This window comes from Pseudopodoces humilis, chromosome 14, assembly GCF_049639895.1.
Source record: "Pseudopodoces humilis isolate 2021_Gansu_Grassland_sample_001 chromosome 14, ASM4963989v1, whole genome shotgun sequence".
In the NCBI taxonomy this organism is placed as follows: Eukaryota; Metazoa; Chordata; class Aves; order Passeriformes; family Paridae; genus Pseudopodoces; species Pseudopodoces humilis.
In genome coordinates this window covers 12,406,333-12,431,924 of record NC_142213.1, presented here as the reverse complement: position 1 = coordinate 12,431,924, position 25,592 = coordinate 12,406,333, and the positions used below count along the sequence as shown (strand labels likewise).

The following is a 25,592-nucleotide window of genomic DNA, read 5'->3' as shown; positions in this document are numbered from 1 at the left end:
GTCTGACTTAGGGAAATCTGGTAAAATCCTAATAATTTGTGTTGGTTTTCATCATGTACTCTTAAGTGCTTAAATCAAATGCAGGGTTGTTACCTGATTTACTGTTATGTTACTTGACACAAAAGCTTAATTAGGTGAAACAGACACCTTTGTGCAGACTTCTGGTGAAACAACAAGATGTGTGCATGACTTCTTCATGCATCCTCTGTTAGAATAGTCGTATGTGTTTTGGATTTGATGAACTCACATACATTAAAGCACAGGCTACAGGTGAATTCACTGTGTACATCACATGTAATAAAGAGTTATTTGGAAAAATCCATAGAAGCAAATCTGCTTGGTTCCTGAAAAAGCCTCCTAGAGCAGTTCTCTGTGCTGTCTCCGTAGCTGCGTGTGCTGGCTTTGAGGTAGAAGTGCACGGATGTGACTGGAGTGCAGATCCTTTTCTTGTAGCCGTCTGATGAGATCCACTGTCACTCTCTGTCTTGTCCTGAGTCATGCCACAGCACCGTCCTGGCAGTACCCTTGTGACAGCTTGTGCAGCTCTTGGAGGCAGTCAGCTGGGTTTTATGGAAGTGAAACCGGTATTTCCCCACAGCCTCCTGTAGTAAGAAATTACTTCGTTTGGAAGGGCTGGCAGAGAGAAAAGGTTTACTAGGGATGAAGATGCAGACTAAAGGCAGTTTGATGAAACCTTTTGAGAAATATATGGTGAATATTATATAACAGTATTATCTGAGGTTGCAGGATTTTGGAATAGGGCCGACATTTCTGCATGATTTGTTTAAACAGTTCAAGGAGGACTTCAGAGGCTACCGATTTCTGCATGTGCAAGGGAAAAGTGTGTGGATGCATTCTTGTGAACTGTTCTGTTTTCTCCGATTCATTCTTCATTTGGGGCTTGGATACCTATATACCTTGGAGTGGCTATATAAGGAACAGAAGTTTGGCAGACTTTTTTTGGTAGATGGAGATGTCTATATTAAGTAATAGGAAGAGTGTGTCATTCCCTCTTGTGTGCTTGCTGATTCCCAAGAGCCACTGTGTGTTTTATGCAGCAGTATGCATTGAAGAATTAGGATATGTTCACCCTGAATCTTATTAGTATTATCTTAAACTGTGTTTGGGTTATAGCTTTTATTTTTTAATTGTCAAACTGGTAGCATAAGGTCAGTTTCAGGAAGCCTGGTATCATATTGTCAGTTCTAGGAACCAGATAGATGGAGACCTGTGTCATGAAAGTACATTATTGCTGTTTTCACCCCTTTAATTTTTTTTCTGCTATCTCCATATTATACTTTGTTCCTGGGCCATTTCTAGTAATTTATTTAAAATTAACATGTAAAGTCTGTTTTTCACTTTGGGAATTCACTTTGCAATAGAACTTTCAGAAGTTGTGTGCTTAACTTTAATATTAAAATGATAGAATGGGCAATAAGAGGAATAAATATTTCTTTTTTATTGATCTCATCACGTGGGGGTTCTGAACACATCTTTCAATATAGTGTATGTGCTCATGCATATGCCAAAATTTTAGAGATGACTGTTGCTTCAAATATTTCTGTTTATGTCATGTGTGATGTAAAATAGTGGTTCCTGTGCTGTCCTTGCTGGATGTTGGAACTGGCAGCAGGAGCAGAATGCAGCCTGGAGCCAGCTTAGGTGTTGTGTTGAGGGAGGGAGTTGTGCTGGTAGTGATAGAGCAGCACAACTAGTGAAAATAATGCATAATACATATTATAAGCAAGTAAATGCTATTGCCGTTCTTAGTGGGCAGTTGGAATGTTAATTTATTATTTGAACATGCTGGGAATTCTTAAATTATGAGTGTTTGTCTTTTTTAATTATCTTTTTGGATGAACTGCGAAAGAGTGCTCAAAATGTCATGAGTATTTGCTTATTACTTTCTGTGCCTTTGCCTAGAAATAGTGGCTAAGGAAATATTTCTGTAAACAAGAAAAAGAGGAAAACTGATGAACGCAATACGAGCTTCAGATGTTTTTCCTAGGCTGCAAATAGCTATAGCAGGAACAATTTGAACTTTAATCATTTTGTAACTTCAGGCAGTAGATAAGACAGCAGGAATTTTTTCTGGCAATACTACGAACTTAGGGTATCAAAACAAGAGACAGACATGAATCAAGGGAGCAGAACTCTTGTTTATAGGTTTGTACAGAACTCTCCTACAGATCACTAGAGCCGGTATAAATCTTCCCAGTAACTTTGTATTGGTGATACTGGTGTGTTGTGTCTTAGTTGTGCAGTCAAGGTATCAGTATTGCTGCATTCAGCACAGCTCTTCTGATACTGCCTGTCCCTGAAGGTTGTCTTCCTGACCCTTAAAGCTGTGTCACAAAGTCTGTGTGAGACTGAGCCACACTGACTGTGTCCCTTGGGGCTGCTAAGCTCTCAAGGTGGATCACAGGTGGGAGGGCAGCTCTAGAACAGCAGCTCAGAGTGAGGATGGACTGGCTGCCTGACTGAGGCTGGGGTTGTCTTATGCTGGGATGCAACATCTGTTAATTTTCTTCCTTCCATAATGACAATTAAGATTATTTGGCAGCCGTCATTTCAGATCAGCTTCTCTGACAGTCTTATAACATTCTTCATGATATGACATCTACATCTGAATTATTCCAAAATGATGTTCAGTGAAAGAGGCACAGTCTTGCTACAATTTCTTGAGAAGGCTATATGGTATGGTATTCTGCATTACAGTACTGCATTGCGTGCATTGTGCAATTTTTTTGTTTTGCATTGCATTTTTTAGGATTTTTACTGGACAGCAATGGTAGCAGAGGCATAAAATCAAAGTCAGTGTTTGTGCACCTCATTCTTCTGTCTTGTCAGTGTGATCTCTTAGGGGAGAAGTAGCCAATACTATATTGAAGATGTTAAGACAGTGTGGAGGAAATCGTATTGTGATTCTACAAGTAATAGACTATAACAAGGGACAAGTTCAAACATTAAAGTCCTCTAGAAACTTCCAAATCAGGGAAATGAGGGTAGTATTCTATGGTAAGTGAGAGGGGTATAGACGAGTAGCAGCATGGGTTCATTACCTTCACTCAGTTTAGATTGACTTTCGGTTACATTTAAGCACACTCATTGAAAGTATCATGTGATTTCTTACAATTACTTTGTTTATGGATGCAGTAACACCTGAAAGAACTTGCATTAACCTATCACAAATATTAAGTATAGATAAGCCCTTCTTGAAATGTCCTTTAAAATACAGCATGCAGGAATATTGTGCTGTGGTTTGAGTGATGACTAAGGTGTTGATCTTTCTGTTAGGAGTCAGTGTGTATAGTCTGAAGACAGGGAGTCCTTAATCAGAGCTTGTTGATCTTGCCTGACCCCTTGATGCTGTGTTTAAGCTAGACTGAGGAAGTGTGATAACTTACTTTCTTAAGCTTTCTTAATTCTCACTGTTAATTTTAGAGCTGTTCACTTCCTATGTTACTTCAGGAACAGCTATATTTTCCTATGTGCTACAAAAAGCAAGTGGTTTTTGTTCTGGTTTTGAGGGCTTTTTTTTGTTTGTTTTGTTTCAACGGGTTGTTATAAAAAGTACTCCTTTCTATGCATTTGCATTCCTCCCCCTTATCCCTCAGTAAGATTTTGGCTTTAATCTAGAGTATGCATATCATTTCTGAAAGTGGTGTGAAGGACTTGTGCCTTGCATCTGGCTTTATCTCTTACATATTCAGAGGCACTCCTGGTTAGGAAGCTTTCCACTTTTGCCAGTTAAAGTATTGAGTTAAACACAGTGTGGTGAAGGAGCTGTCTTGATCTGAGTAATGGTCATGATTGCAGATCAAAGTCTTAGGTCGCAGTACCTAGTCAGGCTGAAAAAATTAGGTCCTAAGGTTAATTTTATTTAATTTTTGCTTTGTTCTGTCACATTCTTCAGTTGGGTGATTCAACTCATATGTTTGAAGATCTATATACCCAGCCTTCTGGTTGTGCTTCAGACTCAGTATCTTATGCTCATTCATCCATGGGGCATGACTACCATAGTAGTCATACTTGGCAGGTGCTCACATGAGAAAATTTTCATGTTGATTTTTGCCTTGAAGAACTAATTTGTTATTGAGGTAAGCAGCTTCTTTACATGCACCTCTGCTTCCAGCGTCAGATGGAAGAGAAGTTTGCCTCATCAAGCTGTTAGATTGCCTCTTATAAGGGGATAGTTTTTGAGATGAGGCAGAAAGAAAGTACTGTCCTGCTTCTTTTGCTCTCTTGTAATTACATTGTACATAATTTGCATTGTTTTTCTATCTAAATTTGAACTAACCAATGATCTTCTGAGACTGCTGTTGTTACAATCTGGACAAATGTGACAGGGCACATACAGTTGGTAAAAGATAAAGTTTCAATGGTAGTAAGTAACAGTGTCAGCTGCTGGCATAGAAGTACCTAGGAGTAAAAAAGAATACTAACAAACTTCTTCCGTTGTTTTTTTGCGCAGTGTGGTATTTGCCTGTAGGCAGCAAGACAATGAACATTATATGCTGAAATAGTTCACTTCAGCCTTTGCTCCTCTGAAGCAAACCTGCTTCAGGCATGCTGAAACATGCTCTTTCAGTTTCTGTTGATTCTGCAGTTTGTGGAGCTCACAGCGACCCTCTTATACCTGTCTTACAACTGGTCACTGTTGCATCTTCTACTCATTTTTTGGGTACACAGGACACTTTTACATAATCTTCAAATTATTTTTAGAGACTGGTTCCAGCAAGTAGTTGGATGAATCTTGAGGGTGTTTCTGAGAGCTCCTCACAGCCTCTCACTCCACATTTGCTACTTCTTTTGAAAGACTGTGCACAAATGTGTCAGTGCACATGTTGATGGTGTGAGCAGGTGTGCCATGCCAGGGATGCCCCATCCTGGAGTGAGTTCCTGTAGTCACCTTGGTGATACTTGGTCTGAGTGAGACCATTAAAACTCCCCCATTTCCCATCATGGACTGATTCTTCTGTCTTTATGTCCCAGCAATTGAGGTAGCTGTGCAAAATCTTTACTAAGTTGTCTTTCCATATGGATTGGTCTTTTAACAATTTGGATTCATGGGACGTATTTCAGTGCAGTATTGTCTAGTATTTTCTTCTCATTTTTTAATCAGTAGTTTTCTGACAGATCTACTAGCTGAAGCTTCAGGGGAAATAAAGAAAATAAAACCCATGGTTTGACCCACAGGGTTAGTCAGAGACCAACTTCTCTGGGTACTTGGAAGGATGAGATCTGTCACCTACAATAGAAGAAGAAGCAGCATTTTTTGCAGTTCATGATGTAGACACTCTTAAGTTTACATCTATCACTGGGCTGATTGAGGTGACCACAGGAGATATTTTTTTGTGATCTGCTTAGGCAGTGTCCTTTTTTGTTTTTGTTTGTAGCTTTCTATCCTGGGATGGTAAGTAGAGCAAATGGAGGCTGTTGACTCCCAAAATACTTTGCAGTGTTACTGCTCCCAGCCCATAGTATTTCTGGTACCTGTGCATCCTGCCTTGCAAGTAAGAGTATATGAGGAGAAGAGAACAAATCAGAGTATAAACAGTTTCTAATATGTACCTTTAAGGGAGCATAATACTGCATCATGAGTCCCAAAACTGCCTTGTTTAATCTGAATATAGTTCACTGTACACACCCATACTGTAAAGATAACAATTCATCAAAGTAAAGTTACCTGAAATGTTCCTTATACTTTTGCCATAGTAGGTGTGATTATTTCTCCTCATTCAAAGTATACCCACTGCAGTTGCTTTTAAGAATTTGGTTGTGAGAGAGGGAACTACAGCTGTGATTCTAATTTTGCCTAGGTATGACAGCAGTGCATCTAAACTTGTATTAGTACTGTATCAGAGTATCACCAAAGTAACAAGTAATAAACAGGTGATAAACTTGTTTCAAAACAGGTAACTTGGAGTCACTCTCCATTTTGCTCAGGGAATAGAAATTTAACCTTGTCTTTGTTTGAAAAGACATCTGTTTGAAAAGGTATCTGCTAAGAAAGGCAGGAACCTCCTTTGAAATGGAAAAATGTAATCCCCCCCCAAATTATTATAATCTTGAAATCAAGGGGCTCTCAGGCAAAGATATGGGAATAGGAATAACAGTTCTTTACTAGGAAAATCAAAATAAAAATGCAGTGGTACAAAAAACCACACTGACAGAGCCAGAGTACAACCTGACACTGTTGGTCAGGGTGTTGGTAGCAGTCCCATTAAGTGGTGGCTGCAGTTCTCCTGGAGTGACAGACGTGGTTCTGTTTAGGCAGTGATCCTGTAGAAGGGTGTAGTTTTCCTCTGAAGGTCCAGTGGTGGTGTAGAACAGTCTGGTCTTCCTGTGGGAATGCAGAGGACAAAGGCTGCCTGTGGTGTTCAGTCTCAGATTATATCCAGGTAGGAATGCTTGGCTCCTCCCCATGGATGGAGCATCTCCCAATGGGATGATGTAATTTTATCAGTCCTGCAGTGAGACCAATGGCCCATTAACAGAAGATTTCCCTCTGGTGGGAGGATGGGTGGTGGAAGAGGTAAAGAACACTGCCCCACCTGGTTTTAACAGCTGCTAATAGAATACTTACTTTTGGTTACGTCTTGCATTGCAACGCAAGACAAACCTACAAACTCAGCCTTGCGCTTTTAATTGTAACTGCTAGCTTCAGATATTTTCATAAGAAGTTTTGAATACTTCTGATATAGGAAATGTAGCAAAGTAACTTGGGGCTCAGTTTCTTATTACTTGAATGCTCCAAAATGCTGTGCAAAAACCCCTCGTCTAAAAAAACAAACAAAACAAAACAAAACCAAAAACAAAAACCCACCATCCAAAAGGCTGTGAATACAAGAAGATGCTGGAAAGACTTGGAAATCTGCATTGACTTTCCAGGTGGCATAGTGGCACTTCAAATTTAATTTGAAAATGTTTCTATTTTGGAGCTGAAAAGTTATTAACGAACTGCAACTGTGGCTAGTTATTTGAGTTAATAATTTTATATTAAATGATTTTTAGTTTGATCCCATGTTCCTGAAGGAGAGGTGTTCATAGTTTTATTGTGTTCTTGGTTCCCCTGCCTACTGAGCAGTTACAAAGCAGGTTTGCTGCACAGATGGACATGCAGAGGGTTTCTGGAGCAAGCACAGCACGCTCAGGGTGCGTAACTGATCTGCGGCAGCACCAGCCACCGGTGGGAACCCGCACCTCAAACTGCCTTTTGTCCTGGCCAGGGTAAGCCTGGCATCGTGGTGATGTCCCTTCCTGGGGAAGGGACTGGTGTGGGCTTGTTTGGAGTGGACATTTGAAAATGTAAACCTACTCTGATGGAGGGAGACAGGAGCTAATAATTACATTGCTCTCCATTCTTTCATTTAACTAATCTTTCAAGTCGAATAAAGTCATAAACAAGAATATTTGTCCGGCAGAACCCACTGTGTATGTGGAAGTAGAGTTTTCTCCACTTGGTTTTGTGTGAGAAAATCCTGTGCAAGGCTTGCCAGGCTTCCTGTTGGGTGACCTGCTGCTGTGCACGTGGTGGCAAAGGTCTGTGCTGCAGGTTCTTTTCTTGCTCCCATCAGATTTTTCAGGGGGAGGTTTTTCCCAAGCCTGTTATCCACCAGCAGTGCTCATCAGTCTGCTGGGAGTGTACTAGTCTCACCTCTGCCCAGACAGCATGTGTTACCAGTTATCAGAAGGTCACAGATTATTTGTTTATGTGATAATATTTACTACACTAACAAAACAGGAGCAATATACTTGAGCTGTATAAAGATCTGTGCTGCCTGGCTTTATGGAGACAGACAGAAAGGCAGATTACCTGAGCTGCTGTTTCCTTCTGGTTTGGTTTAATAGTAACACCATTGGTGTGATTTGCTGAACTGATGTGATAGACCTTTATTTGTTTTAAAACTCCCTGCTTGTACCTGTTGTGCTGGTTCAGAGGGGTTCAGGGCTATTTCTGTGTTACAGCAATTTAGTAGCGGTAGCTTTTGTTACAGCTTTAACACAAACCCAAATGTTGCCATTTTACTGGGAAAGTTTAGCTAATACTAATTGAAGTACTGATGAAGTACAGTTGATACTGATAGTTACTTTAACTTATTAAGCTCTTATTTTAAAAAAAAGCTTACAAACTGCTGTTTGGTCTTTTTACTTGTTTAAGTAAAGGGAATTGGCAGGCTGAGGAGTTACTAATTCCCCACTGTAGGAAAAAGATACCTTCAACTTCTCTGTGGTTTTAAATGTTTGGAAATTTACCTGAAGCTGTAATTCCAGAATATACAAAGTGCATACTAACAGTTGAACTTTACAGCTTCGAAAATAAATATATATGTATTTTAAATGATGATGTTGCAAACTGCGTAGTCTGTATGTGCAACTGTTCCAGCAGCCTAACACTGTTTTGTAAGTGAGCTAAAGGAAAACCGTGTGGCTGTCTTCTGTAGGAGTTGTTAGAATTAATGGGGTGTTTCAAGATAATATTACTAGATATTACTAGAGTTGAACTCTTTGTCATTATGAAATAAATCAACTTCTTCCCATTGCTGCTCTTCCCACTTTGTTTTTCCTGCACAAAACCTTTTTCTCCTGTTTCATCCTTTTGTTTTTTAAGTACGTTTTCTTTCAGATCAGTTGAGGTAGCAGTTCCTCTCTTTTTTTTCCACTCCTCTGTTAGAAAAATGCATCTTCCATCACCTGAGGGAAGAGAAGCAACAGACTCTCACAGCACTTGCTTACAGAGATGGAAAGGAGGGATGATACGTAGATACTTTCCAGGGAAGAAATAGAAGATTATTCCCACACATGCAGTGATTCAGCTAGATTGTTTTTATGTACAATGTGATTAAAAGAAAAAAAATAAAAAAAAGCAGTGGGAAGTAAGGGTATTTCTCAAAACAGTCTTTCCAGTTGGCATTTGATGTTTTTGCAGGAAATGCTGCAAAAATAAAGAGCAAGACTGAGCATGCATATGGCATGGATTTAAAAGCCAGTGGATTAGTTGCCGAGTTACACTTCAAATCACTTACTGGTAGGACTAATTCAAATATCTGATTTATAATTAAAGTTCAGTAGGATTTTCCCCCTCTTGAAAGACAAGTTTCTGTAGGAAAAAGTGTGTTTTAGGAAGGCAAAGCACACAATGAAATTTATAAACAGACAAAAAATACTCACTTTTACCTTGGTAGGAAAAGAGTCAGTTACATTACTTCTTGACTAAAGAATATACTTGGAAATTTTTGCTAGAAGTAGCTCAAATCAGTTTAAAGAAGAGAGCACTCATGCTGATTAAAACAAAGGGTCTATAAAATAAAAAACTGGAAAGATAGAGATACCAGTTTAAATAATTAAAAGGAACTGTCCATATTTCTTCTTTGTCTAGTGTTTTAATGTCTATATTACACTGTGCTGTTTCCACAATGCAGTGCTATTTTAGTGCCTTTTATGATGCAGTTAAACACATAAGTTAATGTAAAATACAGAACATAAGTGGAAAAAACAGCATTAATTTGAGGGATTTGGGGGCAGTGGGTGTTGATTGGGAGGAAGAAATAGGCTTCCAAGTATTTGCCCAGGACAGAAAGTGTAGGTCTTGTAGTGTAAATTTAGTGCCTTTTTTTTTCTCTCCACAGTTTTTGAAGAAATGTGCATAATCAGTCCATCATAATTGGTGGAAGTGAACAAATTATCTCCTTGTTTTCAAAACTCAGTATCAGCATGGTTACATTAATTCCAAACAACTTTAGTCCTGAAAACAAGATCAGGTTCCTAAATCATTTACATATTTGTGGAAATTTTGCTCTCCTTTGGTCCTAAAAGGCAATTCTGCAAATTACTCTGCAATTACAGACAACAAATATGAGATAGAAAGGGCAAGCTGTTCTTGGGTAAACACTGAAAGCTACCAGAGGTGGTTGCCAGAGGTGGTTTTTTTGGGTGTAGCTATGGCCTTTGAAGGAGTTCTGCTTGCATCTTTTCACCTTTTGCCATCTGAGGGGGCTTAGGGTTCCTCCAGGGACTCCCCACAGCTCTCAGAAGTGGCTGCTTTACCTGAACTAATAAAGGTGGGGGATTTAGCTTGGCTAACTTTGCCCTGGATGGATTAGGTTGGTTTGTGTAATCCTGTTATAACAGACCCTGTGTCTGGGAAGCCAGGCAGTGGTAACACACACCTGGCCTATAATGAATGGGAACAGATTGAAATCTCATTTGCCTATCTGTCTGCAAAGGGAAATTCTGGAGAATTTGCACCTTAAGAAACTGTTTATACAGTGGATATCCTGATTTTTGGTGATGTTTAGCAATCATATGGCAGTGAAATACCTGTTTTTTTCTGTATGTCTGTTTTTAGGTAAACTGTGAAAAGATGGTCTGTGAAGCTGTAATTCAAATAGGTGAACTGAAGAAAAAACATGTGATATCAAAAACCCAGCTCCTTAGGCTTTCCTGGTTTTGTCAGGTTGCTATTATGGATATGTCTTGGGATGTTGGATTTTAAAGCTCCCATAGGGCATATGTGTCTCAAAATACGAATACTATGTGACCTAAAATATATTGATATGGTTCAGTAACTAAGGATATAAAAATTGATGGTCAAAGTCTCTGAGGCTTTTGAAAATTGTTCCCTTTATTATGCATAATTTTATTTTCTTATGAGGACTGATGTGTCAGTCACCATGAAACCTAAGTGCATATTAAATCACCTGCAAATGCAGTTAAGTGTTTTTTTTCAGTAGCTTAAGCCAGCAAATATTAAAAGGATTTGTCTGCTATGGAGGCCCAGGTGATAGGGAAAGGACCTCAGCAGATGCTTCATATTTACTGTTCCCTTCAGGACTCTTTGGTTTTGCCTGAGTTTGTAGGTGGGAAAATAATTTGTGATCTTTACAGTGTCTGCTGTTGTTCGTACTTCATTATTCAACACATGTAGATGGCAATAGTAATCTAGAGGATATTGTATTAAGCTTGTGGAAGATCAGTGTTAAAATTGAAGGTTAATTTAGGAAAGTGTTGAGTTCCCCGATACAATTGTTAGGGGGAGAGTGAGGATTGGGCTCTCTTTGTCTTTACCTTAGTACAGCTGCTGTTCAAAACTATTTCAGAACCAAGTAGGTGATGAATGGTAGGGGTAAAAGCTTTATTTAGTTCATGAAATTTATGAAGTTTTGGCAGAATTTACCAGTACCATCTTTTTCTTAGTAAAATACCTTTGGAGGCTTCTAACTGAAGTTACTCTCTCTTTTGTGCAATGCTGGCTTTCTTTTTGGGAGTGAAGGGATGGATGCAGTTTGGATTCTTAAGTGTTGGTACTTTCAGTGGTTAAAATACCTCAGGTTCCTCCTTCACATTCTTCTCCTAAGACAATTATAATAATGAAATTCTACAGTATTTATCCTTGTTTCCTTTGTTTTTTGGGTTTTTTTTTTAGTCCAGAGAAGACTTCAAATGATAGGGGCAATTAAACACTGTCCTTTAGGAATTATTTATCCAAAGAAAACTCAAATACAAAAGGCTTATTTAGTGCTGCAGGATGATATTGGAAATACCCCTTAAATTCATAAAGTATAGAGTTTGGGAAGATGAAAGTCACCTGTGTGTTCACTGCTTGCTTCAGCCCACCATCCACAGAGTTTCTAAATAATTTAGATTTTCATCATTCTGCAAATGAAACTTCCTTCAGAAATCCTACCAAAACTAATCTGTAGTGCACAAGCACTAGACAACTTTTTGGGTATAGTAGATATCCACTGTTTTAAATCATCTTCAGTGACGTTGCAAATAGCCTGTTATGTGCAAAGGAATATATAAGCCCAAGGCAGAGAAGCTGTTTGGGATGGATGAACAGAATTTTGAACAGTTGGAGCAGAAGCCATGGGTAACGCCCTGATGAGAGAAATTAGAACATGCATGCCTGCATAATTTCTCCTGTGAAATGAAGAATAAAGAGGAGCCAGAGGAGAGTGGAAGTATAGCAGAATTCCTGAATGACCAAAGCAGGAATTTTTTTGATTAAAACCAATTATTCTGGTTAGTATAATAGGGCGTGTTGACACACAAAGGAACACTTAACTGCTATCCTGTGATTAAGCAAAATGGATCAGAATGATCTTGACCTTGCTGGCTGCTCTGCTTTAGCCAGGACTGGGCTCTGCTTTAGCCAGGACTGGGCTCTGCTTTAGCCAGGACTGGGCTCTGCTTTAGCCAGGACTGGGCTCTGCTGCTCAGCTACTCAGGACAGTGGGGACTGAGGGAATGATCCCGCACAGGGCAGCTGCTGGTGTGGCTGTTGAGCCCTGGGCACTGGTTCAGTCAGGTTGGCTTCCTTCAAGCTGCCACAATCTGTAAGGACAACGGGCTGCTCATTTATTCTGCATTCCCTGAGTGCAGGGAGGTGACACTTGTAGTATCTCCAGTTGTGTTTCATAGTGTGACGTCCCTCCCAGTGTCACTCTTGGTTCCAGTTCTGGACTTGCAGCAGGAGAGAGTTGTGCTGGTTTAGGTGTCAGGAAGCTGAAGTGCACACATCAAGTGTATGTGCTTGGCCACGTTACCTGTGTGCTCTGCATATCAAACAGAAATGACATTTTGTTCATACGTGATAATTTTTTAATTGATTGCCAGACGTGCAGCAAGAGTCATACTCCAGAACAACATCTTACATAAAGGGCCTTGAGATTCCTGAGTTCTACATTCAGAGCCCACAAGTTATGCTACAAAATAAAGTAAGCTGTGGTTGAACTAAGAGAGTAATGTAAATACTATGTTCCATAGTGCTTGCACTTCACAAAAGCTGTGACTTTTCACCTAAAAGACTTGAGTCTCACAGTCTTGTGTTCCTCGTGGGGCTATTCAGTGATGTTACCATGGGAAGTCATTCTTGTCATTACAACTTTCGCAGCTATAGTTTATTTTTTAATGATGCATCACTGTCCTTCTCAGCTGAACATGAAATTAAATTGAGTGGCTTCTCTATAATTCTATTCTCTCTGTGAAATTCTGATGGAATCAGCTTACCAGACTTGAAAACAGATCTGATACAGGTAGAACTTTGTTTTTGAACCTGTTTAGAGAAAGTGTAAGAGAACTTTTATTTTTATTTTTATTTTTCCCCATGTATTAAGATTTCCTGAAGTACAGGACAAGGACCAACTTGTTCACTCCTATTTGCTGTAAAAAACCCAGCAAACTAATGCCCTTATGTATGGCAGGGAATTCTCTCCATCTCCAAACATCCTAAGTATGTTTTGGGTATGCTTCAGTATGACTATAAAGCCAAATGAAATACCTTTCAATAGTGAAATCAAGTTTATAGCAGTGTAATTTCCGTCTATAAACAAGTCTCCTTTTAAGGACTTCTATCTGAAATTACTGATGAATGTAATGGTATTAAATAATTAAATAATAAAATACTGTTACGATGCCAAAAAGAACATCTCAGTCTCTTTGATCTTCATTTTGGCTAAATATAGAAAATTTCACTAGAGACTTCTGTAAACAGACTCCATTAATCCTAATAAATTGTTTTGAAAAACAGTGACTATAATAGATGTTGACTAAGAGAGTGAATAACATTGAGTTTTAATTTTCAATACAGTATGAGTTAACTCCACATTAATTGGAGTCACACCTCTAAGTCATGTTGTACTGCTCTGAAATTCACGTGTGCCTACTTCTGTTTGTCTTAGCTTTAATTAATCATTCCCTTATTTCTTGGCAGCAGCCTATTATTGGGCAGGGAAATATGGATCCAGGTGTTGTCTTCTGGCTCCTGTAGCTTCTGCCTGCATTCTGCACACCATGGCTCTGTGCAGGCAGGAGGTCCTGGCAGCAGGCAGTCTTACAGCAGATGAAACACAGATATGTCTGTACTATTTCCAACAGAGTGCCAATGAGAACTCTCTCTAGTAGTCTTAAAGGCTTTCTTCTATCATTGAAAAAGTTCAGATTTCTTTTTTTTCTACTTGTGCAGTGTTTACTAACATTCTGTGCATGCGTAACGTGTGTTTGTACGTAGCATAATTTTTTGTTTTGCCACAAAGCTTTTCATGACTACCTAAGAATAAGAAGGATCCTATTCAAAGAAATGCAGACATCTGTTATTTGTGTTTAGAAAAATAAATACATCTGGTTCTGACAACATCGTTGTTTTATGCGCTTCTAAAGAATGCACCAATTGATATAATTATCTGGATTAAGAGTGTCAGTGGAGTTAATAAAGAGCAGTGCCCTGAGAACTGCAGTATCAACTGTATGGCTTGGCTCTCTGTGCACTTTGGGGACCTCTTTTCTGATTGCCTTGTTCTTTCCAAGTTCCCTAATGGGACAGGGCAACAATTAACTCCCATAAAGTGTGAGCCCAGGAGCAGCTGGGCCCTCTACTGATGGACAGCATGGACTTGTGCTGTGCCACGCATGAATTTCTCCCTACAGATACTCCCTTGGTACCATCCCAGCATGTTTCATGCAATTCAGTGCTCTCAGACAACATGGTGTTGCTCCTGTGGCTTGCAGTGCATGTGGCCATTCAGTCCTTGCTGAAAACACTGCTGTGGGGCAAATCGTGTGCCTTGCAGGTGTAGCCAGTCTGCTCCAGCTAGTCCAGAGGAGCAGAGGCAGAAATGGGGCAGTGTTTCTTCATCAGTTCCCCACTGTATACCCCCTAAAGACAGACCTTGACTCCCAGGTCTTCCTGGAAGCTGGTTCACCAAATTACAGTTGATAAGTAATTTCTGTTTTCAGGAGTTTAATTATTGGGGCTTTTCCCATTTCCTTGTTGCTTCTGGTTTTGAAAGCTAGATTCATGGTCAAGCATGTGGAAACTAAATTAGTGATTCAGTCACGTGACTGGCAGTGAACTTGGTCTTTGGAGTGCTCAATGTGTCCTTTATCACATACTTCTCACCTGAATGCAGTACTTGTGCTGGGAAGATAACGGTAAGAAAGTTTAAATGCCAACACATGGAATAGCAGTGAAGAGAAGAACAGGAGATGGCTGAGAAGCTGAAGGCAGAGTAGTCAGTGTGATGTAGGGTGTAAGTAGCTCCAGGATGTAAGCTTCCAAGGAAAAGCAAGAAAGCAGCTGTAGGAGGAGGTAAGATATTTTCTCTGTCAGAGGAGTTTTTATCTTAGCCTTATCTATAGAGAGAGTCATGGTGGTGGCCACCACAAGCTGCCAGGCTTTTGTGACTGTTCCCCTAACTTGGGGGTGGAGAGATAGAAGCTTGTTGTTCATAAAACTGCAGTATTGGAAGAATTTAACACAGGTGGTTTGAGTTCTTTCCCTGCTCTGACTCTGTTAAACACAACTGTCGGATATTTTAATCAGTTTTGTTTACACCTGTATACAGCTTCCAGTTATTAACATTTGATTTATTTAAGTGTGTGTGCAGTAGGGAACCATTAGATCCCACATCTCAGCTAAGGGCTTGGTCTTAATAAATTGCTCTCTTCTGGTGGTCCTTCGGAGCTTTAATGAAAGATGCAGTTGTACTTGGTAACTAGAAACAATACATTCTTAAAAGATAACTAGCTATTACTGTAATGGTCATTGCAGGAAACAAATGCAATTAATTTAGTTACTCTGTGCCTGGAATTACATTATTAGTCAAGTTGATGATGTGTTTCTGGTACTACAGAAGCACAGAAATTTGTAGCACTGTATGAAGACGTTTTTATTTCAACTCTCATTACAGGCAAGCTAAACATAACTTACTGACAAATGAAAAACACATGTAATATGGTAAATTATATATGGGTTAACCATCCATCAGTCACTTACTCTTCTGAGCAACTGCTGCTGCATGTGTACTACTTACTTTCTGGGGTTGCGGGGGGAGAGTACATTTTTAGTTTATGTGACTTCTATAAGCAGTAAAAGAAGTAGTTTTGCTAGCTGTAGTACTGGTACAATTACTGTCAACTTTTGCAAGCGTGGTACTGAATACAGACTGCTTGCTGCCTGAAGCTCCCTGCCTGGTGCCAAGGGGCTGACTAGGAAGTGTTGGCTAAAAACCTCCTGTTTAAATTTTTGTGAAGTGTGTACTCAGAGCTACAGCTGTGTTCATAGTTGAAGACTGAACTATTTCTGTGTTATGCTGCCGTTAAAATAGAGTGTGATTTTCAATGTGAATTGAAGGCACTTGGATTTAGATTTGCTTCCATGCTTTCAGCAAATCAAGGGCAATATTGACCTGTTGGCAATAAGAAGCTAAGGTGGAACTAAATGCTACAATGTGTTGTGAATGTGGATTTTTTTTTTTAATTGCATGCTGCTCCAAAATTATCCCTTAACAAAATTAGGAACTAGGAGCTTAAAAAGCATATTTGGTTAGAATAGTTAATACTTATTTGCATGTGGGCTTTTTTATGACTTTTTGTTCTTTCTTTTTTTTTTTCTTTCTTAGTCTTCATGAAGAAATCATTGACTTTTATAAGTATATGTCTCCCAGACCTGAAGAAGAGAGAATGCGGATGGAAGTGGTGAACAGAATAGAAAATGTTATCAAGGAGCTCTGGCCTAATGCAGATGTGAGTAGGACACTGTTTTATTTGTTAATATGTAAAAGCAACATTTTGTGCCTTTTTACTTCATGGAATACTGAATATTGCAGGTACTGTTTATTTTTCCATGTTAAACATAAAAAAACTTCTGGTGAAATGAGAGAGGTGATCTTTCTTTCTCAAATACTACCGGGTAGCATTTTCTATCACACATAGGACCAAAGACAAGTTAGTCCTGCTGTAGTCAAAGAAAAGGCATAAGGTGTGGCAATGTTCAGTCTCATGAATATTTATTTGATAAGATGAATGGGGACATATCAGACATGTATGCATGTATTGTAATAAAAAAATCTTCTGAAACGCCTGTCTTTAGTAGTAGGTAGGCCTTTTAGTCCAAAGACCTGTGATCTTGAATAAATCCATTAAGGTGGTGTACCAGCAATGTCACATTACGTAGACCATGGTATTTTTATTTGGCAGCTATACTAAATTTATGAATTTTACAAATTTAAAAAGCCTCAGCAGTCTGTGTTTAGGAAGAAGCAAATCTATAGATCTGTGTGCTGAGCTGAAAATCTGTAATACCTCTTTCCACTGAAGATGGGTTTTTGCTAGTACATACTCAGACATACTCATACATACAAAACAAGAGTTTCTCCTATGCAGAGTTATGGGGTTTTTTTATAAAGGTTAGATTAAAAAGAAGACAGAGAAGTTGCATTTATAAATCAATGTGGTTTTATGGGGACACCATTGGGCATAATTGAATCTAGTTTAATTGTATTCTTCTACTAATATTGTGTTCATTTCCAGAATGTAAATTTCTAGCTGTAGGCATCTATTTGTAGGTAACAGTAGCTGAAAATAAGGGCTTTTTAGCCAGAATAGCAAATCAGATTCAGACAGCAGAATCTCTAGTATAAGGAATGCTCTTTGATCCTGCCACAGTAAAAGACAGTGTTTTGACATGAGTGACTTAAATCTGCTGTTCATTTCAAACCTTCTTAACCTGTTGTTTTTGGAGTGCTTTTTTTAGAAATTGGCAGAATACGACAGAATGTGAATTCTGTATAAGCTCTATGTATGTGGTGTGTGGGTTTGTGTGTAAAACATACTCACATTTTCAAGGTGGTTATTGTTATGGACGATGTATCAGTGAGCATCCTATGGAAGGAGCAGTCTCCACTGGTGATTGCTGCCTTTGCACAGCTGGAGGGAGGTGGTTGAGTCATTACTCCAGGTGTCTGGCAATTTTCTCTTGGAGCAAACACAGTAACCTTTCCATGGGAACTGTGTAAGAGAGCAGCATGTGTCACAGGTGTTGCACAGCTCTCCTCTACCCCAGTGAAACCGGCAGCTAGACCCTAATCAAGAGCAGGAGTAGTGGTCTTGACAGCAGTAGTGTAGGGAGCAGTGTGGGTATGGAACAGGGTGTGCTGTGATACCAATGCCTTGTATGTTTGATTCTAGTGCCATATGCCAGTGCCTTGGAGGAGTGGGTTTCCCCAGAACCACTGATTGCTTCAGCCCAGAGATGTTGCTGTTTCCTAGGCAAATTTGTTTGCTGCAAATCTAACTAGTCTAATGGGGTGAATGGATTTTTTACCAGGGATCTCTCTTTTTTACCACTAGCACTTTGAATGGGGCACAAGAACATACTGCTTCCAGAGATACACTGTAGGACAGGCTTGATCTGTAAAAGTCTTTTGTATCAAAAATAACTTACTACATACATACATATGTGTGTACATACATATATATATATATATCTTTTTGTAGCCTCAAGGTATTTAAGGAGGGGAAGCAAATTACGAGCCCTACCACAAGAGACAGCTGACCAGTGGGCTTAGCTGTAACATGACTGAGAGGAAGCACACACTGTGTAGTTGAAAAGCTGAAGTTCACTTTACAATTAGTGCCAGTTAAAACTGCCAGGACTGTCTTTCTCCACTGTGCTTGAAAATGTTAGAGTGAGAGTGTGCCAGTTCCTTTTTCTCAAGTCAGTAACTGTTCTTCAAAGCCCAATTGCATTTTGTCTGCAGTTGTTACGTTGAGGAAGAATTCTCCTTTTGTATGTCCTTCCTTTTTTCTGGAGGCTAAAAGGGAACTGAATGGTGACAGCATTACTGTGATGTTATTTTTCTAAAACTTATTTTCCAGATCAGCTTGGGAACTGAACTGCTGAACTCAACTGTGTTCGACTTGGACAGTCTCTTGTAATTTTTCAGTCCTTTGAGTTAATCACTAACATTTTGAAAATCTCTGTTGGTTTAGGTACTTCTAAGATTCAAGTTATGAGAAGGTGGAGTATTATCTGGTCCAATGTCCTTAACTCTAGCTGTAGTGTAAAGTGATGAGTTAATGTTTAAGCTGTTCATTTTGAGTCATTGATGCAGCCAAAGCAGCTAAAATAAACTTGGAAGTTAAACATACACATTTAGCTTGTAGTTTCTCACTAAACACATAGGTAAGACATAAGAAATATATAAATACATAAAAAATTAGATAACAAGAAAAGGAAAATAAGGCTTCATAAATTTAAATGTACAGAGAATGTATGTGTGGAATGTGCCTGAGCATGTCCTTTGTTTTTTCCCCTCCCCTGTTCCACTTAGGAAAAGGCTGAAAAAGCAGATGGAGGGGGGGGGGTAAAACTAGGTATCCTAAACTGTTACTTTATTTATAGAAGTTAGCAATTGTGTCATTTGCTCTCTTACTCAAGGGAATGTGCTTAGAAGGAAACATTCCTAGTAAGTGAGAGCTGTTCCTGGCATCAGCAGGTCTCTGACCATAAGAAACACTTAAATTATGCTGAAACCAAACAATCCAAAACATTTAAATGAACACTTTTTAAGACAAAGATTTTTGACTGTTCAGTAGGAAAATTTGGCTACTAAACAAATAAGTACTTACACAGTCAAATTTAGGATTCATTTGTCATAATATCCTCAGCTTCATGTCCATGTGACCACATAGATCTGAAAAGAGGCAATGTTGCATTCTTCACACACTTCAGTTATGAAAATACTGCGATTAGGAATGAAAGTAGAAAGATGAACCTCTGTTTAGTTCAACAAACTTCAGAAAGTTCTACTGAAAGAGTAGAAGAAAGGGGAATTAAATTGGCTATGGATGGATTTTTTTGTTGTTGTTTTGACGCAGGGATTTTGGTACCAGAAATTTACCAAGCTTTTGTGGGTTTCCAAGTTCTGTTGTGCTTAGTGAGTGTGTATTTGGACACATACTGTAATTAAAGCTCCTTCAGGAACTGTGGCATTTAATATGAACAAGTTCACAGAAATGTGGGATAAACAGTAACAAAAACAGAGAGGATTAGGAGTCGTTACAGTACTCTGAAGACTGAAGTTATCTTATGAGTGCAAATACAGATCTCTGTCCACAAACAATAAAAACATGATTGGCAGTATTGGCACACCACAAAAACTAATGCTCATGTCTCAAGCCATAATAGTGTTCTGTGTTTGGGATGCTTTAAATACATGCATGGCCACAGAGCTTCAACAGTTTAAATTCTAATTTGATAATAAATTAAAATCCTTTAAAATTTGTGGTCTGATTTCCTCACTCTTCCTCTTTTCTCTTTCCAGTTTTTGTGAGAGAGTGGTTGAAGTGTGGGTGTGGGCTTCTTTTTTAATAGTTCAGTGTTTCTCATACTCCAAATTATTGTACAAGAGCAGATGTTGTCTCATTCCTTTTGGTAAAGGTCATATATGTTGTATCAGTAAGTTTATGAATACTTTCAGGGTTGTTTATTCAGTGAAAGGCTCTCTTTGCTGTTCAGCTGAGCACACTATTTTGTTTGATAATGTGAAAGCACATTTAGTTTTTTCTGAACCCATCAGTGGCTGTTTTATTGTGCAAAAGCACTTTTCTGCTGTTTTTGGTGCCCAAGTGAATCCTGGTTTGACTCAACCCAGTTTTACAGAGGGTACTTTAATTACTATCCTGGATTAAAAATGGTGGTTGTTGTTGTTATTATTATTATTATTACATTCTTAGCTTTGTAATGCCTTTATGTTTTTGTACAGTATTGATACTCGTGCTGTGGCACCTTGCTCAGTCTTCGCCAGTTTAAGAAGATCTGAACTTTTAATATTTAATTGTGTATGTACTTTTTATTGGGTGTGGAGTGAGGGGCGAAAAGGAGTGGAATGATAAAAAAACAATTGGGAAGAGGCACTCAAACTGCTTCTTAGTCTACTAAAGTATTAAGGCACTTGCAAAACATCACCTTTTCCTGTCTCCCCCTTTTTCTTATCCTGAAGGGGAAAAACATAAAAAGTGGGTCACTTGACATACAAATAGGTGGCAATCAAGTGGTATATGAGACTCATTAAAGCAGAATACTCAAGTCTGTATAAGGTGGCTCCAGGAACCATATCAGAAGGATGGCTGAAAATTAGCCCAAATGTGTAGATATTTTTTACTTTGAAGTCTCCTCAACCCCACTTTGAGACTCAGCAAGTGAGTCCAACCTCCCTGCAAGGCTTGGCTGAGTAATGAGTGCGTGGTTTTGGACAGCTTACAGGGGAAACCTGATGATTTACACCTGCAGTGTTAGTAAAAATCCAGAATAATAAAGCAATTCTGTGGGATGTGAAGCTTTATGAAACTTCTTGTTTAAGCAGAAATAGACAGAGTTGTGCTGCTTGCTTTGTAATGCAGGAAAAAAAATGGGTCATGATAGAATTTTATTTTTTTTTAAATATGCAAAGCAATGGAAATACATTAAACTTCAAAAATGCATAAATACTGAGAGGTATACTATGAGATGTGAAAACAAAAAGCAAATTAAACTGATACTGTTTTTCTTAAGTGTTCTGTCATCGTTAAGCATTTTAAAATTTTGGGTTCTGGGTTTTTGACAAATGTGGTAATGGGAACAATTTTTACATTGCAGAGCAGTTTCTAATTAGAAAAATCGAAGTTATTAATGTTTTATGAATAAAAACAATGAGGATCAGCTGTTTTGGAGTACACTGAAGATGTGTATGCTTTAACAGAAGTGTTGAGTGCCTGTTAGCAATACCAAAACCTACCAATGGAGGGTAGCAATAGCCAGCCTCTACAAGCAGCTTAATAGGCTTCTTTGTCTTCTGAAACCTGAAACATTTCTTATTTCTTCCTCTATGTTTTCTTATATATCCTTTTCTTGTGTTTCAGGTGCAGATATTTGGAAGTTTTAAAACTGGTTTATATTTACCTACAAGGTTAGTAATTTTTTCAGTGTAAATTCCACACAAAAGAAAAGTAACTTGTTAAGCCTGTAACCCTGAGGTTATTTATCTGCTCTCCCGGGATCTGTTACTTGTGCCAATACTTGTTATGCTAAGGAAGTGTTAAGCTATTAGTTCTCTGAAAAGTGTACAGAAATACAATAAATAAGACTATTGACTGTAACACGTGTCTATATAGATCTTGCATATATCACTAGAATGATCTGAATTACCATATGGTCAAAAATGTTGGAATTTGCTTTCATTAATACCAAAAGAAGATATTGGCCCTAATAGAAAAGCTAAATTTTATCTCTGCAGATGACTAAATTGAAATATTTAACAGCACTTCGTTAATGTTAGCGCTGAAGAGAAAATGTTACATACAGAATTGTTTTTTTTTTCTTTCAGTCTTCTTTTGTGAAATCTGTGCAATACTCAACATCTGCCTTTTCCAAATTTATTGCTAGTTTTCATAAGAGTCTTTCATCAGCAACACTGGTATCTTCTGTGTAGAAGTTGTGACTATTTATGACAACTAAATAGAAATGGAGTAAAAGGCTTAAATGGCTGCAGGGGATAAACACATTTAAATAACATAAATCTGAGGATAATTTTTGAACTAAGTTCCATACTTTGGGAACAGGAGGACATGTAGTACTGACAGCAGGTGAGGGATGTCCTCATCATTGTTCCATCTCTTTGTAAAAGAAAGAACCTGACAGATGCTTTAGTACCTGCTTTAGTTTTAGGAGTTGTAAGGAAGTCTAATTTTTCAGTTTTTGTAAAGCCAGAAGTGAGGTATACAAATACTCATTGTTTTCACATTTGGCCTCATTCCTAACCTTTTTAAAATTTATTTTAAATATGCTTAATTAAATTTGATTTGATGCTGGTAATGCTAGAGAGAGATTCCTGGCCAGTTGATGTGTACGTTACTGTATTTACTTGATTGCTTTGAAACAGATGTAACAAATGCTTTTCTGTTGTCATATACTGCATTTATTGAGTATTTGTTTCAGGTGAGGTTTTGGGAGAGAACAAATAAAGATACTTCAAATATAGTACATAAACCCACAAAAATCCTTCCTGTGGCAGTGCTTGCCAAACTTTCAAAATAGTCATCATTTGTGTGTTGGTCTTTATTTCACTGTTGCCTTCTACCAAAGCTTCCCTTTGCCCTAAGTTTTCCTTACCTCTGTAGCAGTTTGTTGAGATTTCAGGCTCTGGGATTCAGAAAGGCCTGAAGTGTGTTTTTAATGCTATCTCTTTGTTGGGATTTGCTCTGTATCCATTAACTTAAGCTGCTGTTGAAGGTTTGGGCACGCAGCTGCTTTGCTGCTGGATCTCCATGTCCCTTTGCAGGCAGCATCTATGCTCAAGGTGGCAACAGAGCTGCTTTTTCTCTTGGTGTGTATCAGAAAAATGTCTCCTGTGTTTAACTGTCAGCAGTGGGTTTAACACTAATTTAGCTTAGAAGAGAAATGTCCAGCAGCATTTCGTGCTCTCCAAGCCAGTTTTGAACACGTTTCTGGAAGTTGCCGGGTGCTGCCTGTCCTTGTCAGCCCAATGGTCTGTGGCTGAACTGCTGCTTAGCAAGAGACAGCTCATCTAATGCAGTTTCTTTTGGATTGTTAAAGCAGTGGTGTTTGTCAATCAGCAGATCTGTAGAATCTGTTGCAGGGGGAAGTATTTCTAAACTTTTTTTTTGTTTTCTGTTACACGGTTTCCCTGTTACTGAAGGATCCTGCTAGCCTAACTATAGGGTTACACGCTCACCTCGTTCGTGCTCCTGGCCAAGCAGGAAATCAAAGGGGAGCAAAGAGGGAGAAGCTCAGGATCTCACAGTAGCCCTCACTGGCTTCAGATGTGACACCAGCCACCTTTTGAATTTGAGTTCAGGGATTGAATTGGGGTGTCAGCTCCCTGTGTAGTGAAATCACTGTGTGTGCATAGGGAGGAAGTGTAGTGGGATGGAGACACCCCTTCAAGAAGCTGAGTTAATGAGTGAAGTTAATTAGGTAGTTTGATCTTATTTAATAGTTTTTTGCTTCCTAAAATCCAAGTTGCCATGTTTTCTTCTCCCTTTCCTTTCTCCCTATTGGCACTACAGGCCAGCAGCTTACCCTGTGCCCTCTGGTGCTCTGGTCATCCAGAAGATCAACTTAAGAGATGCAAAGAGGCAGGAAATTACCCCAGAATATTCTGTGGGTTCTTTAAAGGGGGAGTGAAGAAGGTTTCTGCCAGACCCATTACTGGGTTGAACTGATTTGCTGTGGGTTAGGCAAACCAAATCTGGAGCAAAGGAAGAGACAGAGCCATGTATCTGGGGGTAGAGATGGGGAACAGGACTTTTCCTTTCAGTGTCAGGCTGTTAAATCAACATTCCTGATGAGTACAGCCCAGAGGTGGTGATTCACAACAAGTTAATTTCTTACTCTGATTCACTCCAGAGAAGCTGATCCTCTCTGCTCGCAGTGTGGCCTGAGGAGACTAATCTTAGGCTTTGCAGCCTAATTGATTTATGTTTGTCTGTCCCCCCTCTAGGTAACCTGAAATGGTCTGTATTTCCCCAGGTGTAAGAGTTCATCTCCAACCATTTCCTTGGAAAAATCAGAATTAATTATTTGGTTAAGCTATGTTCTGTCATCTTTATTCGAATTTCATATAGATGTCAGTTGTTGGTATGTTAAGTGTACTGGTTCTTTTAATTTGAATAAATATATTTTTTTTCATTTCAGTGATATTGATTTAGTTGTGTTTGGAAAATGGGAGACATTACCTCTTTGGACCCTGGAAGAAGCTCTTAGAAAGCACAATGTAGCAGATGAAAACTCAGTAAAGGTTTTAGATAAAGCAACTGTAAGTTTGGGGGAAGAGGGCATTTCCTTGTTTAAGCTAAATTTCTAATCAAAGAATGATGTTGCTTAAAAGAATGAGTTTTCATAGGCAGAAACTATTTTGTATATTAAATTTGAAATAGAACATATGAACTTTTTTATTTAGTATGATTTTTTTACTGACAAAATAATTGATAGTGCAATAACAAAAACATTTTTTCTATTGTGGAAATTGTCTGATATTTCATATGCACATATTTCTCTTGCTTTTAAGAGAGATTGGACTAGTCAGTGTTGTGCATTGATGTGCTTAGTGCATTTCTGGACTGAGTTTTTGCATAAGTAAATAACTTCTTTTTTCTTTTTGCAAGTAAGCAGGTATAATCAGTTTTTCACTTAGAAGTACTAAATACAGGCTTGTCTAAATACGTGGTGGTATGTCTTGCAAAAAATAGATTAATTCCATTATAATTTCCTACCTTTTGCTAATTGTAGGAGTATGTAAGACTGTTGGGGTATCTAAGTCATGTTATTATAGAGAGAGGTAATTTGGTAATCATTCAGGTGGAGATATCTCAGAGTACTCTCCATATCTTGTACTTCTTGATTGAAGTTCATTTTGGTGAGGAAGTGATGACCCCAGTGACACGAATTGGGATATTTCTGATGTCTCCAGGACCATTTCTCTGTGTTTCTCCAGTGTTTGTCTCCCTCTGGTGTCTGTGGTCCCCACCAGAGCTGAGCAGCTGCAACAGCAACTCACCCAAACCAATCTAAAATAAATCACGTGGAAGGTGAAGCATTAAGTTCTGTTCAGCAGGACAGTAAATTGAAAATAGCATTTATGAGTTAGAAAAGCAAAGTTTATGTAAACAGATTGGGAGGATGAGCGAGTTCATAAATAGGAGTCCTGATTTCTCTGCCTACCTCTTCTCTATAAATTCATGAAAAATTTCAAGTTTACTGGTGCATATAAGTTATAAATGAAAACAAGTGTGTCTTGGAAATCTGTGTT

At 38.7% G+C, this 25,592-nt stretch overlaps 1 protein-coding gene across 1 annotated transcript in view; it reads left to right on the top strand.

Annotated features, from left to right (window-relative positions):
- The window catches only part of TENT4B (terminal nucleotidyltransferase 4B), a 42,094-nt gene that overhangs the window by 5,364 nt on the left and 11,138 nt on the right, over positions 1-25,592 (top strand). The window contains exons 2-4 of the mRNA XM_088062348.1: positions 16,404-16,527; positions 21,685-21,731; positions 24,479-24,599. Coding sequence (XP_087918474.1) covers positions 16,404-16,527; positions 21,685-21,731; positions 24,479-24,599 — 292 coding nt within the window. The remainder of the gene's footprint in view (positions 1-16,403; positions 16,528-21,684; positions 21,732-24,478; positions 24,600-25,592) is intronic.